This window comes from Balaenoptera borealis (genome assembly GCF_965194805.1).
Source record: "Balaenoptera borealis genome assembly, chromosome: 2".
In the NCBI taxonomy this organism is placed as follows: Eukaryota; Metazoa; Chordata; class Mammalia; order Artiodactyla; family Balaenopteridae; genus Balaenoptera; species Balaenoptera borealis.
Genome location: NC_138867.1, coordinates 78,899,054 through 78,914,915, shown reverse-complemented (window position 1 = coordinate 78,914,915; position 15,862 = coordinate 78,899,054). Strand labels below are relative to the sequence as shown.

At 40.6% G+C, this 15,862-nt stretch overlaps 2 protein-coding genes across 10 annotated transcripts in view; one reads left to right on the top strand and one right to left on the bottom strand.

Moving 5' to 3' along the window:
* The window catches only part of RHOBTB3 (Rho related BTB domain containing 3), an 83,266-nt gene extending 81,472 nt beyond the window's left edge, over positions 1 to 1,794 (bottom strand). For all 4 annotated transcript variants that reach the window (XM_082377292.1, XM_082377293.1, XM_082377291.1 and 1 more), the window contains exons 1-2: positions 1,663 to 1,794; positions 1,257 to 1,482 (exon numbers count right to left, since the gene is read on the bottom strand). In XM_082377292.1, the coding sequence (XP_082233418.1) occupies positions 1,257 to 1,482; positions 1,663 to 1,664 (228 nt within the window). In that variant the 5' untranslated portion in view covers positions 1,665 to 1,794. The remainder of the gene's footprint in view (positions 1 to 1,256; positions 1,483 to 1,662) is intronic.
* Positions 1,761 to 15,862, top strand: part of LOC309622470 (uncharacterized protein) — a gene marked incomplete at its 5' end in the record, with an annotated part of 41,839 nt that continues 27,737 nt past the window's right edge. For 3 of the 6 annotated variants that reach the window (XR_014240883.1, XM_082378524.1, XM_082378526.1), the window contains 2 exons: positions 1,761 to 2,076; positions 5,155 to 5,236. Coding sequence is in view for 4 of the 6 variants with exons in the window: in XM_082378524.1 (XP_082234650.1) it covers positions 1,761 to 2,076; positions 5,155 to 5,236 (398 nt within the window). The other 3 variants (XM_082378525.1, XM_082378527.1, XR_014240884.1) reach the window with 3 other exon arrangements.

Sequence of the window (15,862 nt, the reverse complement as noted above, 5' to 3'; positions counted from 1 at the left end):
ATGAAATGACCAAAGTAAAAGAAGGGTTTCATTTGCTTGCATGGACTCCAGCCAGTAAGTTCTCTACCAATGCTTCCTATAATCAGCATCATCACTGTCATAATTAGGAATTTAATAGCATCCCTGTTATTGAAAAAGCCCATTTTTCATTTATTTTAGCCTATTAAATTTACTTTAGCTGAAAATTTATTTGGGCAAGTGATCTTTTCTTTCAGTAATATGGAAATTTGCATAAGAAATGTTTTTATGTACATTCTATACATTTCTTTGGAAAGGTGTATTAGTTCCCTGTAGTTCCTAATTCGGTTTTCTTAAAGTGCAGTTTAAATGTAAACCTCACATAATGATATCTGTATTTTTTTAGACATTAAACTTTCTTCTGTTATAAAATATAATACTTAGCTGCAATATAACTTTTATACTAGTAAAGAATCAGAAACTTTCAAGTAAGATTACATGAACACATTCAAAACATGATGCTATTGTGTACTGAAAACATTTATACATGTCAGAGAGTCGATTTCTTCTTTTATCACTCAAGAATTAGACTAGCATTTATCAACTTCATTACGATTTCTTTTAATTATAGCAAATTTTAAAGCTTTTTCAAGTCCCAAAACAGTATTAGCAATATTTCTGATTCACCGGTCACTAAAAAGAAATGGCTAAATATATCAAAAATATCTGCATTATTAAAATTAAAAACACTAATTAAATTTTTTCAAAGGTGGATCGTGCTATAAAAGAATCGTTTAAAATTAATTCTCAGTCCCTGTCTTTCCCGCCCCCTTTCCAGGGGTCCTATTTCTGAGCTGCCCCAGTGAAATGTATTTTTGCTGTGTTGAGCTTTCAGAGATCTTTATTTTTAGAACACTAATATTTTATATCACCCACAGGGTAGGCATGAAAAAACATTGCTGTCTGCTGGTGAAACTTAGTGACCTCGTCCCTTGGGGTTGGGACATTCAGTCAGCTGTCTACTAAGGGACAACCCAGAGTCGTGAAGTGTACCCGTTAAGTGCTTCACATTCCCACTGGGGCTTTTTCCCTTCTAAGAGTGTTCTCTGACTAGGCTGCCCCTGCCCAGTGAAACGAAGGACCAAAGATTTTCCCCCAAATGTTTAAAAACTCTCCCCAGGTGACCCGGACGTCCACGTTCCTGAAAGGGGAAAAGAGGGGAGGAGAAAAAAAAAAAAGAGAAAGAAAGAAAAAGAAAGCTCCATCAGCCTCTGCACAGAGCAGCTGCGGGCCCTTACCCAGACGGGACAGTCGTGGACCACTAGCTTGACATTCCCAAACGCGCTGGCCTGATACTCGGTGAACACGGGACGCGCGACCGTACTGGTCGCGTTCAGCAACAAGCTGCTTTCGTCCCCTGAGACCAGCGGGCTTCTCCCCAGGTAAGTGCGGATGAGCCCCGACGGCCGATTGTCCTGGTGAAACGCGTCCCCCTCGTTCCCCAGCGCCACGATGTGAATGGACCTACACGGCAGAGACGGGGGCGAGGGGGAGAAAAGGCGCGTGGTCAGCGCGAGGCTCCCTTTCATCCCAACAGGAAGTGCGGGGGGCAGCGCGCGGCGGGGATGGGCACGAGCCCCTCGCTCAGGGGCGCACGGCACGCGCTGGGGTAGAGACAATGGCAGGACCGCGACGCGTACATACATGATCTCAAATCCAAGGGCAGGGCGGCGACTCGGAGAAAAGCGGCTCCTCACGGCTTCTAGGAGCCCGACGGCGGCGTATCCACCCGCAATCAGCTCATGCCGGGCCGCGTCCCCCCTAGCGCGCCTCCCCCGCGGCGCGGCCGACGCAGAGCGGGCCCGCGCGAGCCAGAGAGCGAGCGAGCCACGGGGGCCGGGGGCGTGCGAGTCTGGCCGTGTGCGCGCGGCCAGCCAGTCAGGAAGTGCCAGGGAACATCCCGGCCGGCCGCGCCACTCCCGCCTCCCCGGCGGCCGCCGAGCGTTGCCGGGCGCCGTAGCCCCGCTCCGCCGCGCTCCCTCGGCCGGGCAGCAGTCGCCTCCTCCGGCTGCTGCTGCTGCTGCCGCCGCTGCTCCTCCTCCTTCTGGCCCAGAGAGGGTAGGAGAAAAGCCGGGCCTCCGCCCCCTCGGCGGGCCGGGCGTGCGGGCGGGCGGGAGCAGCACGTGCCGGCCTTGGGGGTCGGGAGGACGAGGGGGCCGCGCTCCCCGCTGAGGCCCCGGAGCCCCGGCGGCGGCGGCGGCGGCCGGGTACAAAGGAGCGGCCCGCGCGCGGGGCGCCGCGGAATATAAATTAATAAATACGACGCCGCAGCCCGAGAGCTCCCGATCGCCAATCCGCCTGCAGCAAGTTTGTTCAACTCGACAGGCTGTAACCAGAGCCGGGGAAAGGGGAGGGTGGGTCGGTGAGGCCCCTGCTCCCTAAAGACTGGAAAAAAAGAGGTGAGGGAAGCCAGCTTCCCTGGGAGTCCAGCTCGCTGGCCGCTCCAGCAGCCCCAATTTTTTTTTTTTTTTTTTTTTTTTTTTTTTCCCCTCTTGGCCTTGACCAAAAAGTGTTTTAGCAAGTCTGCCGCTTTGTCATTTGTCAACATGTAGTACAGCTGTTTTCTAGAATCATACTTGGGAGGAAAAAAATAAAGGCAACATTCATCCTGGTGCAGAAAGGGTTCTTTGTTCACGCAGCAATTAATTCGCTAATATCGCTTCAGAAGGATTATTTACTACTTCAAGCTATATTCGGCATCTTTTACCAAAAACTGCAGGGTTTTTTGCTTTTTTTTTTAAGTGTTGAGGTTCTTATTACGATAGTTTTAGACACCAGTTACGCGGGAGGTGTTTGTGTTTACATGCTCAATGCTAGTTTACTTGGAGATTTTTCTGTGCACATTATGGCCACGTGTTTAATAATACCTCCTCAGACCAGCTGAAAAAATAACGATCATGCTAATGCAAGGATACTTTAGATTCTTTCATGATAACGCCCTGAAGTAAAGGCTATGAATGTCCCCAAAGGGCCTCAAACTGCCTCAATGCAAATGAACACTGGAATCCACTAATTCCAAGAAGGGCCAGAGTTTACTCTGGGGCTCTGCTTCTCCATAAACATGAAAATTCTTACAAGTGCTCTGTGTTGAAAGAGTTCTTGTTTATCCCTTTATTTATTTATTTATTTTGCCCTACTTGAAAATGTTGCTGTTTCTTTTCTCAACCGAGCTATTTTGAGGGTATGAAACAGGAGGTGCTGAGTAGGACAGTGAAAAGCCTAGGGTAAGAGCCCTTTGGAATGTGAACAACTTTTTATTATGGGCCCTTGGTTGCTCAACTGAAAGTAGTTTCATAGTTTCTCATGCTCAAATAGGGTATAATGGGGGGCATTCTTTATGTTGTCACTGATTTTTTTTAAATCTAATTTCCTTTGCACTCAGTGTAGTTTCTCTTTTAGTCTCTAGAACCTAAAACATCCTGAAATCTTTGAGAGTACAGGATCACCTTTTCTCTGGGGTCATCAATCCCCTCCAGTAACCACAAGTCAAAGACAAAGACACTAGAATGGGTGAATGAATAAAGAAAAATGTGGTATATACATACGATGAAATATTATTCGGCCTTAAAAGAGGGGGAAATCTTGTCATATGTTACAACATGAATGAATCTCCAGGGCAATAAACTAGTCATAGAAAGGCAAAGACTGCTTATTCCACTTACATGAGGTATCTAAGGCAGTCAAACTCTTAGAAACAGAAAGCAGAATGCTGGTTTTAAGGGGCTGAGGGTAGAGGAAAATGGGGAGCTCTGTGAGTATAAAGTTTCCGTTTTTTAAGATGAAAAAGTTAAAAGATCTGTTGCAAACAAGGTGCATATAGTAATGTATACTTTTAAACAGTGAAGATGGTAAATTATGAGTTTTATGTGTTTTACCACTATATATATAGAGAGAGAGAGAGAGTTAGAGTTAGAGTTGCTGGGAAGTGGAAGGAAGGGAGACAGTGTTCATTTTTTCCTCAGTTATTGAGTATATAAGCCAGGTCTGTGCTGGTAGGCATGGGAGATACTAAGATATATAAGACTCTGTCCTCACCCTTGAGAAGCTAAATCTATTCAATATTATTAATGGTCACTGCGTTGTGAATATTAATGCATCCAATCCTTTTGAAAACATACTTGTTCCTTAAAAATTATAATACAGGCTTATGCATTCAGTAATAGAGGTAGGCACAAAGTACATGGATAAAGTTCAGTGAACATTAAGAAGAGATATGTGCCTTGTGTGTCATCAGAGAGACGTTCATGGAGGAAGTAACCATTGTGTTAGGTCTTAGAAGACGAAGAGAAGCTTGCTAGATTTGGAGGAATCAGTGGTTAGAAGTATTGGTGGAAAGAATGGACAGACATCATATACAAATCACATGCAGAGGTAGAGATGTGGAAGATCGTGGCTGATTCAGGGAACAGCAAGAGCTAAAATTAGTGCTGGTGTTCTGATTCCTTTATTACAGCAGGCAGAAAAGAGAATGGTAGAGGCTTCCCAAGGGATTTCCAAAGTCAGACCTGGTGATACTCAAGTTATAGCTTTGGAATCCCTAGAGCAACCTCTGTTTATATGACAAAAGCCTGTCTAGATGCTCACCAAACCCATTTCCTCTTCCGGAACCCATAGATAAAGTACATTTCCCAAATGTTTTTGCATGTAGATAGGACCATGTGATTAGTTCTCACTAGTGAAATATGATCCTTGCTGAGCAGTTAAGAGAAGGTGGACCTTCAACATTTTTTTTCATCCCTCCATCTACCAACTGGATGAAGCCGGGTCAACCTTGAAGCCATGTGTTGATCTGCAGCTTAGAAGAAGCCTGAGTCTCTGAATGACTAGTTATAGCAGAGCCTCCTCACAGCATGCCTTGTACTGTGATATGAGTGAGAAAATAGATCTTTATTGAGTTAAGCCAGACATTTTGGGGTCAATTATTACAGCAGCTAGTATTACTTATCTTGGCTAATACAATGTCACAGATGGTCCATTTCCTGATATCTTAAAGGTTCTTTTCATAATTATCTTAAGACTACTTTTTAAGTAATTAATTCCCTTTTATGTACAATTTTTATTTGGTTTATATATTTGTAGTTTCCCTCATTAGTAGCATTAAGTGTTTGTTTGTCTGTTTGTTTGCACTTTTACCAGGGTATAACAAATTGGATTATCATATGTCCTCCAACTTCAAGGTCACTGCAGAACACACAAGGAAGGTCCTCCAGCCCAAACGGTATGTTTTTCTATTTTCCTGGCTGGAATGCCACTGTTTCATATTCATTCTGATAGATGTTCTTATCCCCAGATAAAATGTAGCCACATAGGAGTGTAAGATACAGAAGTTGACCCCTGAAATTCCAGAAAAGATATTTGAACTTTTATCTTCAAACACATATATTTTTTCCCCAAAAAAAAAAGGGAAAGAAATTAAGCCCTACTAATATTTAATGTGAGGATTGGTAGTGGCACCCCAAACTTGATCCATTAAGTGGGCAGACACTGAGGGTGTTCTGGGGAGAGGGTGGTAGCACAGCAGCTCACTGTGTGGGGAGGGGAGGACTCTCTCCTTTGTTCACTTTTAACATATTGCCACATGTTGCAGTTTCTGTATCTAACTAAATGGATTTATAGATCATATTTAAGTAAACTATTATAGCATGGATCAGTGGAAACAGTGTTAATAATGCAAGAACAGGCAAACACAATGGGCTGAGCTGACATTTCTGTCACCCTTTTGGAGCCACACTGCAAGATGAAAAACTAATGACTAATTAGATCTGACAAGAAGTTGGCAATGATTGTTAAAATTATTTTTAAAACTGTTGTAAGTATGAATTTATATTTACTTTTACTAACATCTTCACCCAAATTATGTATTACAGATAATGATGTTCTGAACCGATCACAATTAGCTAACCACTTAAAAAGTAGACATCCAAACTCATAAAGCTCAACAATATTTCTAAAATATTTAAGGAGTGTACGATTCAAGCCAATACTTTAAAGAAAATTCACCAATTATAAATGATATGAAGCCTTTTCTGAGCGTCCTTAAAAATAAACAGTCAAAAAGCAACATACCATTGGGAAAATAGTTTTCTTCTTGTGAAGATAAAAATGTTTGAAATAACACATGGAACACAGATGGAAAAAAAACTGCATTCCTTTGACAGCAAATACCTTGAGAATATGCATATAAAACATTGCTAAAGACCTAATGACACAAGTATTGGAACATGTTACACAATGTGGGAAGTTTACTATAATGTTAAAGGGAAAGCACAGATGTTTTTAATATGTCTCACGTTATGGTATTGGATAGATTCTGTTTCAGTGCAGTATTTACTAGATTGTGTTTCAATAATGAGATACATTTTAAAGTGACAATTCTGTGAGCCGCCAAAGGAAAGCTATAGTAGAGAAGATATTTTTTCTCTAATACATCTTTCGATGGTATTTTCAACAATTGACTTAAAAAAATAAAAACTATGTTTTATGCAAAACTTGTGTAAGTGTAACCACTGATGGATGAGTTACTTAGACTAAAAAAAATTTTTTTAAAGGAAGGATTCCAAGCTAAGATTACAGGGAGAGCAACCACATGAAATTCATTTGAGGTATATCTCATAAGCAGTTATTCCAGCAAAGAAGCTGGAGCCAGAAGCTGAGGTTAATTTTGTGAAAAGAAAACTTGTATAACAGTTTTTAAAATTTTTCTTCACTGTGAAATATAATACATACAGAAAAGTGCATAATACCTATGCACATAGTTAATAAATAATTATAAAATAAACATTCCTAAGCAATCTCCTAGGCCAGAAGATAGAACATTATCACCACTAATGCAAGGGTGCACACACCCAAACACTGCCCCCCCCCACACACACAGGTGCCCCTCCTCAGTTACAGTTTTCTTCTTTTTCTTAGAGATAATCATGAGCCTGACTTTTGTGATGATTATTTATTTATTTTTCCTTACAGTTTTGCTACCTATATGTGCATTCCTAAGCTAATATTTTGTTTTTTCCTCTCTTTGAACTTTATATAAGTGGCATCACACTCTGCATACTCTTTTGCGTCTTGTTTCTTGTACTCATCATCATTTGTAAGATTCATTTATGTTGATGTAGCTGTGGTTTGTTCCTTTCATTCCTTTTTATTGCTGAATAGCATCCAGTGGATACATAAATTATCATTTTCTTATCCATCCCATTTTATTTTATTTATTTTAAAAAATATTTTATTTATTTATTTATTTGGTTGTGTCAGGTCTTAGTTGCGGCACGCGGACTTCTCTCTAGTTGTGGTGCATGGGCTCTCTAGTTGTGGCGCATGTGGGCTGTAGAGCACGCAGGCTTAGTTGCCCCTCGGCGTGTGGGATCTTAGTTCCCCGACAAGCGTTGGAACCCACTTCTCCTGCGTTGGAAGGTGAACTCTTAGCCAGTGGACCACCAGAGGAGTCCTTTTCCATCCCATTTTAGATGCACATGTGGATTATTTCTAGTTTTTGCCTATTACAAACAAAGCCACTAGGACCACTCTTGTTTTAAAATATAATATCTTGGTGGGTATGCTAGATCACAGGGCATGTGTATGTCCAACTTTGGTAGATAGTACCCAACTGATTTCAAAAGTGGTTTTAAGTATTACACTCCCAATAGCAGGGCATGAGAATTCTCCCTATATTTCTTAACATACTTAAATAATACTTAGTATATGCCAGATATCATATTAAGTGCTTTATAAATATTGACTTTTAAAATTCTCAAATAACCCTATTGAGTTGGTTCTATTACTATCCTAATTTACAGGAGAGAAAATTGTGGCACAGAGAGGCTAAGTAATTTGCCCACAGCTATACAAGTAGTGAGAATCCAGGAGCTGGGATTCTTAGACAATTGGCTCCAGGGTCTATGCCCTTACCCACTATGCTATGTTTGTTTGTTTGTTTTAAATTTATTTATTTATTTATTTATTTATTTATTTATGGCTGTGTTGGGTCTTCATTGCTGTGCGCGGGCTTTCTCTAGTTGTGGCGAGCGGGGGGCTACTCTTCATTGCAGTGTGCAGACTTCTCATTGTGGTGGCTTCTCTTTGTTGTGGAGCACGGGCTCTAGGCGCACGGGCTTCAGTAGTTGTGGTGCATGGGCTCAGTAGTTGTAGCTCATGGGCTTAGTTGCTCCACGGCATGTGGGATTTTCCCGGACCAGGGCTTGAACCCGTGTCCCCCATATTGGCAGGCAGATTCTTAACCACTGCGCCACCAGGGAAGTCCCCACTATGCTATGTTAATGTTTGAAAATTTTCCCTTTATATGTAATTTTTGCGATTGAAAATGCATGTAACCTATAAAAACTCTGATATCTTATAGGATTTTTTAATCCACTTGAGTAACATTAGGTAAGATGGAAATGCATCCATCAGATTTAACCAAAATCTTTGCATAATGAGTGATGAGACTGAAGAATAAGTATGATTTAGCAACCCAGCTAATGAATTAGTTCTTCCATTTAAATACCCATATCTTTGTGAATTCTTTTCAGAGAGCCTTTAAATAAACTGAACATAAAAGCAGACATCTGTGTTGCTGTATCACAAAATGTTGACCCAAGATTTGAAGAATAATGAGGCATATTCAACTATTGTTCTCCCTAAAAGGCTTTGTTAACAATAACATGCTAGAGAAAAGTGTATTTTGTATTATTAGTAATACATTTCGAAATTATTTAAAATATTATTTACTTCATCTTTATCTCATCTATTGAAAATTTTCTATTTCAGTATGTTTTATTGTATTCATAATATATTAACAGTAATACATGCATGTCATTTATAAAGATATTGGGGGTGTGCTCAAAATTCTTTCCCATAGGAGGCTCAGTCAGAAAAGTTTGGAGACTACTGGTCTGGTGTCTAAGGCTGTGTCTTAGAGAGCAGGCTTAGAAGGAAACCACAGTGGAGTCTTGGACTGCCAGGAAGCAGAACAGGGCATTGGGCTGGGGACTGCTGCAAGGGAAGCTGTGGGAGAGGAAGTAAAGGGAAGATAGGAGAAGGTAACACAGATAAACTGCACACCTACTTGCCTAGAAATCAGCCCAGTGAAAAATGTATTTGTATTGTATTAAGTAATCGAATGAGAGATAAAGTTGGCAAATTTACACAAAAATCACAAAATTCAAGATTAGCTTTTTTGTTTTTTAAACAACTATAGCTTGCAGTACTTCACATAGAGTAACCTAAGCAAAGTCATGTACCAGGCTCAGTAACCATACAGTCAGTCATAAGAAAAGTTGACGTTACTCATTTTATTACTTGGATAATTCTTCCCAGAGAAATAGCCAACAGCTTTCTTCTAAATTGTGGATTTCTTATAAACCACAAGGCTGCAATATCATTAATTCTGTCTGGAGAAGCTAAAGTGAGAATCCAGAATGTTATGTATATGCAAAATCCAACTACCCTAAGCTCTTTCGGAAAAGGTCTAAAATGTTTGTTTGAACTTATATTATCCACCCACCTCTATTATTGTGCCAAATCATGTTTTTCAAACAATTGTTCTGTTTTTCAGTTAAAATGTTACTTTAAAATGCCAGAAAATATGTTCCTTGGAATCAGGATTGCCCATTTCTTACCAGCATTTTTCAAAGGTTTGAACTTCAAAGAAACCTGGTTGTTTGGCCTTTAATATGCCTGCTCTGTTATTCAGCCCTGGAAAAATATATATGCGAGTATCATAATCAAGCACTATTGATTGTGTCATTTATTTATGCATAATATTTTGTGAAATGTTCCATTTGTAGCCATACAGAAATATAGGATATTAGATTTAAATGGTATAATACTTTGCTGATAGACCTCCTTTTGGAAGAATTCGAATACATTAAAAAATAGATTGTTATCATCTGGCTCTAGTTTTAACTGTAATAAAAGTTATGCAATTTCCAATGGTAAATCCCTTTCAAGTCTTCCCCATCTCTTGTACTCCTTTTACTTGCCGTGTTCAGGCACATGCATCTCTGCCATGGCCATCCATTGGGTATTACCCCAACTGGAGCATTTCACAAGCATGCTTTCAAATGTTCTCCTTTTTCATCCAACAGCTATCACTAGCTGCTTAATGTGACTTCTGCCCTCAGACAATACTGCTGATTCTATTTTTCTAGATTTGCTCTTTACTTTTCACTTCTGAGTCTTTAATCCTGTCTGCAGTTAAACTCTTTTTACAGTGAACAACAATTGACATTTTCTTAGCGATCTTTTTTTCTGAGGAAAGCCCTACTGATACCATTAAATATTAAGTTGGCAGCTTGTATCCTTGGGGAATAGTCCTTTTGGTGTTCTAACCGCTCATCTAGCTTATCTGAAGGATTTTTTTTTTTTTTTAATAAATTTATTTATTTATTTTTGGCTGTTTTGGGTCTTCGTTTCTGTGCGAGGGCTTTATCTAGTTGCGGCGAGCGGGGGCCACTCTTCATCGCGGTGCGCGGGCCTCTCACTATCGCGGCCTCTCTTGTTGCGGAGCACAGGCTCCAGACGCGCAGGCTCAGTAGTTGTGGCTCACGGGCCCAGTTGCTCCGCGGCATGTGGGATCTTCCCAGACCAGGGCTCGAACCCGTGTCCCCTGCATTGGCAGGCGGATTCGCAACCACTGCGCCACCAGGGAAGCCCCCAAGGAGGTTGTTTTGTCTTCCCTTTTTCCTGCTTCTCACTTTCTCTAGCGATCCCCTGGGGCACATTTTTACTGATATTGCCTTCTACACTCCTTTCTAGAGCCCATTCAATTTTAAAAATCTAAATCTGGGACTTGAGAACTATTTTTGGTGGGTACTGTCTCCTCTCACCTTCAAACTAAAACGTCTGGACTTGTGTGATTATTATCATCTCTCCAACGATATTACCAGTTTCTCCCTCCCCCCTGACCCCCACCCCCGCTGTAGCCAGATCCAACCCCTTTTCAACCAATAACTGCCCTACTCCTACAGGGCCAATACAGTTTCTGCTAATGAAGGGGCTTGTTCCATGTGCTTCCTCAAGATGTTCTAGTACTAGTTACAAGCTCCTTCCGGAGTTAGGACTAGGCTGAGACCAGGCAATTCAGTCTACGTTAAACGGCATTCAGACCTTCCTCCATGAAGCGATAAATAGGGAGAACTAAAAGCAAAGGCACTTCTGAACTAATCCCAGTGGCAAGCGCAGCCTCTCAAATTTTCCACTGAATATCCCCCAAATGAGAGGTACTTGAGCAAAGCCCCTAACATTCCCATCCCTAACCTGCCACCCAGGTGGCAGCATAAGTTCCCCACCACAAGCCCAGATTTTTTTTTTGTCTTCTCAAGTTTTGCCATTAAGTCATAGTATCATTGTTGATTTAATATAAAAATAATAGTTAAATTACTTGACACCAGGTAAAATTAAAGGATGGACCTTGTTTACATTATGACAAAGAGAATTTATGAAATCTTAAAGAGAATTTATGAAGTTCTGCAGGGCGAGAAAACTCTTTCCTTCTGGAAAGAAACGACATTTTGTTGAACTGGTTAGTTAGAAACTATCTTTTTGTGGGTGAACAGAAACAGAAGGATAATCAGTAATTGTTATTGGAATGTTTGCCATGTAGGAAAAAATCTTGTTTTTACGGGTCATTATGTCTAACTCTTCAGAATTCTGGGAAAGATCTATGATTCCATGAACAAAAAGAATGAAACTCAGAAATGTGCAACCCTGGCATAATGCAGGAAGCAGTGAAGTATAACATGATACAAAAAATACAAAACGGAGGAGAAAAGCAGAGTTTCCTTTGTTTTGTTTTGTTTTGTTTTGTTACAAGAGTTTTAGTACTCACTAGCTGTAGCCTTAAAATGGAACAGTCTGTTACTAGGTCGCTACCCATGAACAGTCACAAATTGTACACAATTAGTAACTCCCCACGCCAGGCTCTAGAATTAGGAGTCATTTTCAGCCAGTGTATTTTATTAACTCACTATGGTTTCTAATAAATTAGTCAGTCCTCTTGCATTAATGATGATTACAACAGTGTTTTGCTAATGACTCCATCATGGTCTCAAAGATTTTTATTGCAGGAGGTCAAATTGATTTAAATAGAGTCACTGTTCTAAACAACCATGCTAGAAATGTCATAGGGAGAGGCCAGCTGGGCTGCTCAGGCTGGCCTCAGGATGACATTGCCTCAGTCAAGTCACATTTTCCAGGGCTCATTCCTTGGTTTTACAAGTCCAGAAGCTTTATTTTGTCAAGGTGTCCAGAGTTGATCATACTCAAGGGATGAAGCTTGTGCTAACCCAATGCACAAAGAGGCAGTGCATAAACTAGAATACCAATTTGTTCATTTATAATGACAAGGTTAACTATCAAAGGGCCTAGAAATCTAGGATACGTGACTACCTTCTTTTCTCTTTAGGAAAGTCTACATGGGAAGCCCTTTATTACCTTTTCAGTTCAACAAACATTTATTAAGTACCTAAGGTACAGGTCATTTTGATCCCAAAGATGTTTTGCATATATAAACACTTTAATTAGAGTTATGGCAGCAGTAAATTGTTATAGAGACATTATTTTCCAGAGCAAACTGCATTAAGTCAATTTATGCCTTGATCAATTTTCTCAAGTTTTCTCTTCTGATTGGCAGGTTCAGTCTTTTAGAAGAGGCTAATATCTGTCTGCATGATAGAATTAGCAACAAAGTTTACCCAATAGCCACATTCACAAATCCACCTTCTAAATAGGGTTCTTAACAAAGACTTCAAAGGAATCTGATAACCTGCTGAACAGGTATGCAAACAACTGTGTATAATGCACATGTGTGTTTTACTACTACATTCTCATAGCAAGGAGTGACCTAAAAACTTGGAGCCTTCCAGAGCCAACCTGGCATCTAGGCCACCAATACCACCCACTACTCAATATCAGGGCATTTCTAGGGCAAATTCTTCTTGAAAACTTTATAGCCAGTTTAACCTAACATGCTCCATTCCCCGATATCCTTATTACAGGCCCAACTATACCTTACCCTGATCATCTAGGTTTGCCCATGCTTTCCTTTCTGCCAAAACTTTCCAGTTTACCTTCTGGAATTCCAATCAGAGTAGAAAGGGAGAACCAGACCATTACTCCTCCATCCTCCTGAAGAACTTCTGTTCTCTGAGACCCAAGAGAAACTATACTCCCCTCTCTCTCTCCTGTTGCTGTCATTTAGCAAACTTCCAGTCAACCCCGCACCTCACCCCCTTACACGTAGACTGTTCACTGTTCGCCTCTCCACCCCAAGAAGTCCATGGTCCTCCATGATGTCAGTGTCCACATGAATTATCTTTTCAACATCTTAGCCTCTTCATCTTCAGTGACCTTCACTTCTATTCCACTTCAACCCACCTTTCCCGTGGTCAGATCCTAGGTGCTATCACTACCTGCAACTGCTTCACATCTAAACAATGCATTCCAGTATTCTACAGCCTGGACATACAACATTCTGTGATTCTTTTTCCATCACTCAGTTGTTCCCTGCCCATGCTCGCATAGAACCTCCAAACTGTTGACCCTTCCACTTTCTCCCTCCCTGCTAGCCCTCTTCTCTCTTCATTTCTTTCCCTATCCATTTGAGGTCTCGTGGTACATCTCCTGTCTTTATCCTCACATGCCTTGTTCTATTGTCCTTCAGTCCAAAACCCCAACAACCCTGGATCAATCCAGGTGTCTGATTTTTCTGTGCATATCTGGGTTGCTACATTTTACTGTAGAAAACCACAAAACTCTGCACATTAATGGTGCTACAAATTCATGGTCTCCATCTTCAATCAGGCATTCAGTACTGCCTGGCAAACCTAGTTAATGCTCTTGTTTTCCAAAGTGGTCCAAGCCTTCTCACTGGCTGTTATCTCTGACTTTGGCATCTTCTCCTTCCTTCACCTCCCTTATGTTTTCTGTCACAGAGGAAAAGGAAGCATCAGATGGGGAACTCTCCTCCACTTCCCACTGCTAAGCTGACAAATTGATATGCAGCCACATACATCCTTTTCTTTTTCCTTCAGTCACAGTGCAATAAATATCCTTCATCTTTTTCAAGGCTAGTCCCTCTGGTGGTGCTATGTGTGCTTCCCCTTTTGACAGTGGAGGGACTGCGTTCCATCTATTTCCCCTTTCTTCTGTGCCTTCAACATTTACCCTCTCTACTGTTTTTTACTATCAGTGTTTAAACACATCCAAGTCTCCAGCTACTATTCTTTCTTCCCCCTCTGGCTGGAAGGAACCTTTTAAAAGTTTTGAGTTCTGAGTTATTTAGTTCTTTCACTTGTCAGGACTTGTATGCTTGTCTATGATACATTTTCTAGTGTTTTAGACAGACTTGTCTTAAGTGCTGCAAACTTGCTCACCTGGAAAATTATTATGACTCTTAGAACTCATATATTATATAAGTTCTTATTGTTGAATGTTGTTTTCTTCTTTAAACTTTTAGATTATGAAATACAGAAAAAGCACAAAACATAAATGTATAGTTTAATGAATAATTATAAGACAAACACTCATTGACCCACCATGCTGATCAAGGAAATACACCCAACCCATGGGTCCCTTCTGGATCATTACCTTCTCACCCCTCTGTAGGTGACCACCTTCCTGAATTTTATGGTAATAATTTCCAAGCTTTTCTTTATGAGTTTAACTCTTTCTTTGCCTGTCAAGGCCTGCTCTTCTCTCTTCTCCACCCTGCTCTGTATACCAGGAAGCTAACTTGTATGAACTGTATCAACAGTTCCTTTCTGGCTTTCAGTTACATTTAGTCAATGGGGAGGTCAGAGGGAGAAGAATGAGACAGGATATTTCCCTCCTCTGGCTGCTCTGCTACAGCATCTCTCCAAGGGCTAACTAGGCTGGTTTTATTCATCGGGGTTAGCCAGAGAAATAGAAAAAATAGGATATGTGTGTGTGTGTGTGTGTGTGTGTGTGTGTGTGTGTATATATATATATATAAAACACTGTTATATATATATATATATATATATATATATATATATATATATATATATATGAGAGATTTATTTTAAGGAATTGGATCATGTAATTGTCAATGCTTGGTAAATCCAAAATCTGCAAGTTAGGCCAGCAGGCTGGAGACCTGAGGAAGAGTACAGATCAAGTCTAAAGGCAGTCTGCCAGCAGACTTCCTTCTTAATTGGGGAAGTCAGTCTTTGTTCTATTAAGGCCTTCAACTCATTGGATGAGGCCCACCAATATTATGGAGGGTAATCTGTTTCACTTGAAACCCACTGATTTAAGTGTTAATTTCATATTTAGAAAAAAAAAAATCTTAACAGAAATCCAGAAAGAGTTTAACCAAATATCTGGGCACCGTGGCCCAACCAAGTTGACAAATAAAATTAACCATCACACCAACCAAAGGCCACAGTTCCTGTGAGGCTTACCTCTTCATGCAACTCTCTCCTTCTGGGTTCCCTCTGCTTACCCCTTCATGCCTAGGGATCGTTATGGCTCCTGCTGTTATGAGCCCTAGGACACTGCACTGTTTCCTATAGCTTCTCTTAAACCCTTCCCACACCTTTTGTTAAACAATCCTCAATTACCTGGCTTGAGTATACCAAAACACTACCCAAGTGTGCAATCTTAGAGAATGTAGTTGCCTGCTTTTGAACTTAATATAAGTAGAGTCATGGTGTATGTATTCTGTTGTGTCATGCTTCCCTTGTCAGTGTTATTTACAGAAGTTTCATCCATACTGTTATACGTAACAACAGGTCATTCATTTTCATTGCTGTATATAATTCTGGTACACAAAGGTACCATGGCTCATATGTCGATTCTAGTATTGATGAATATGTGTGTTGAT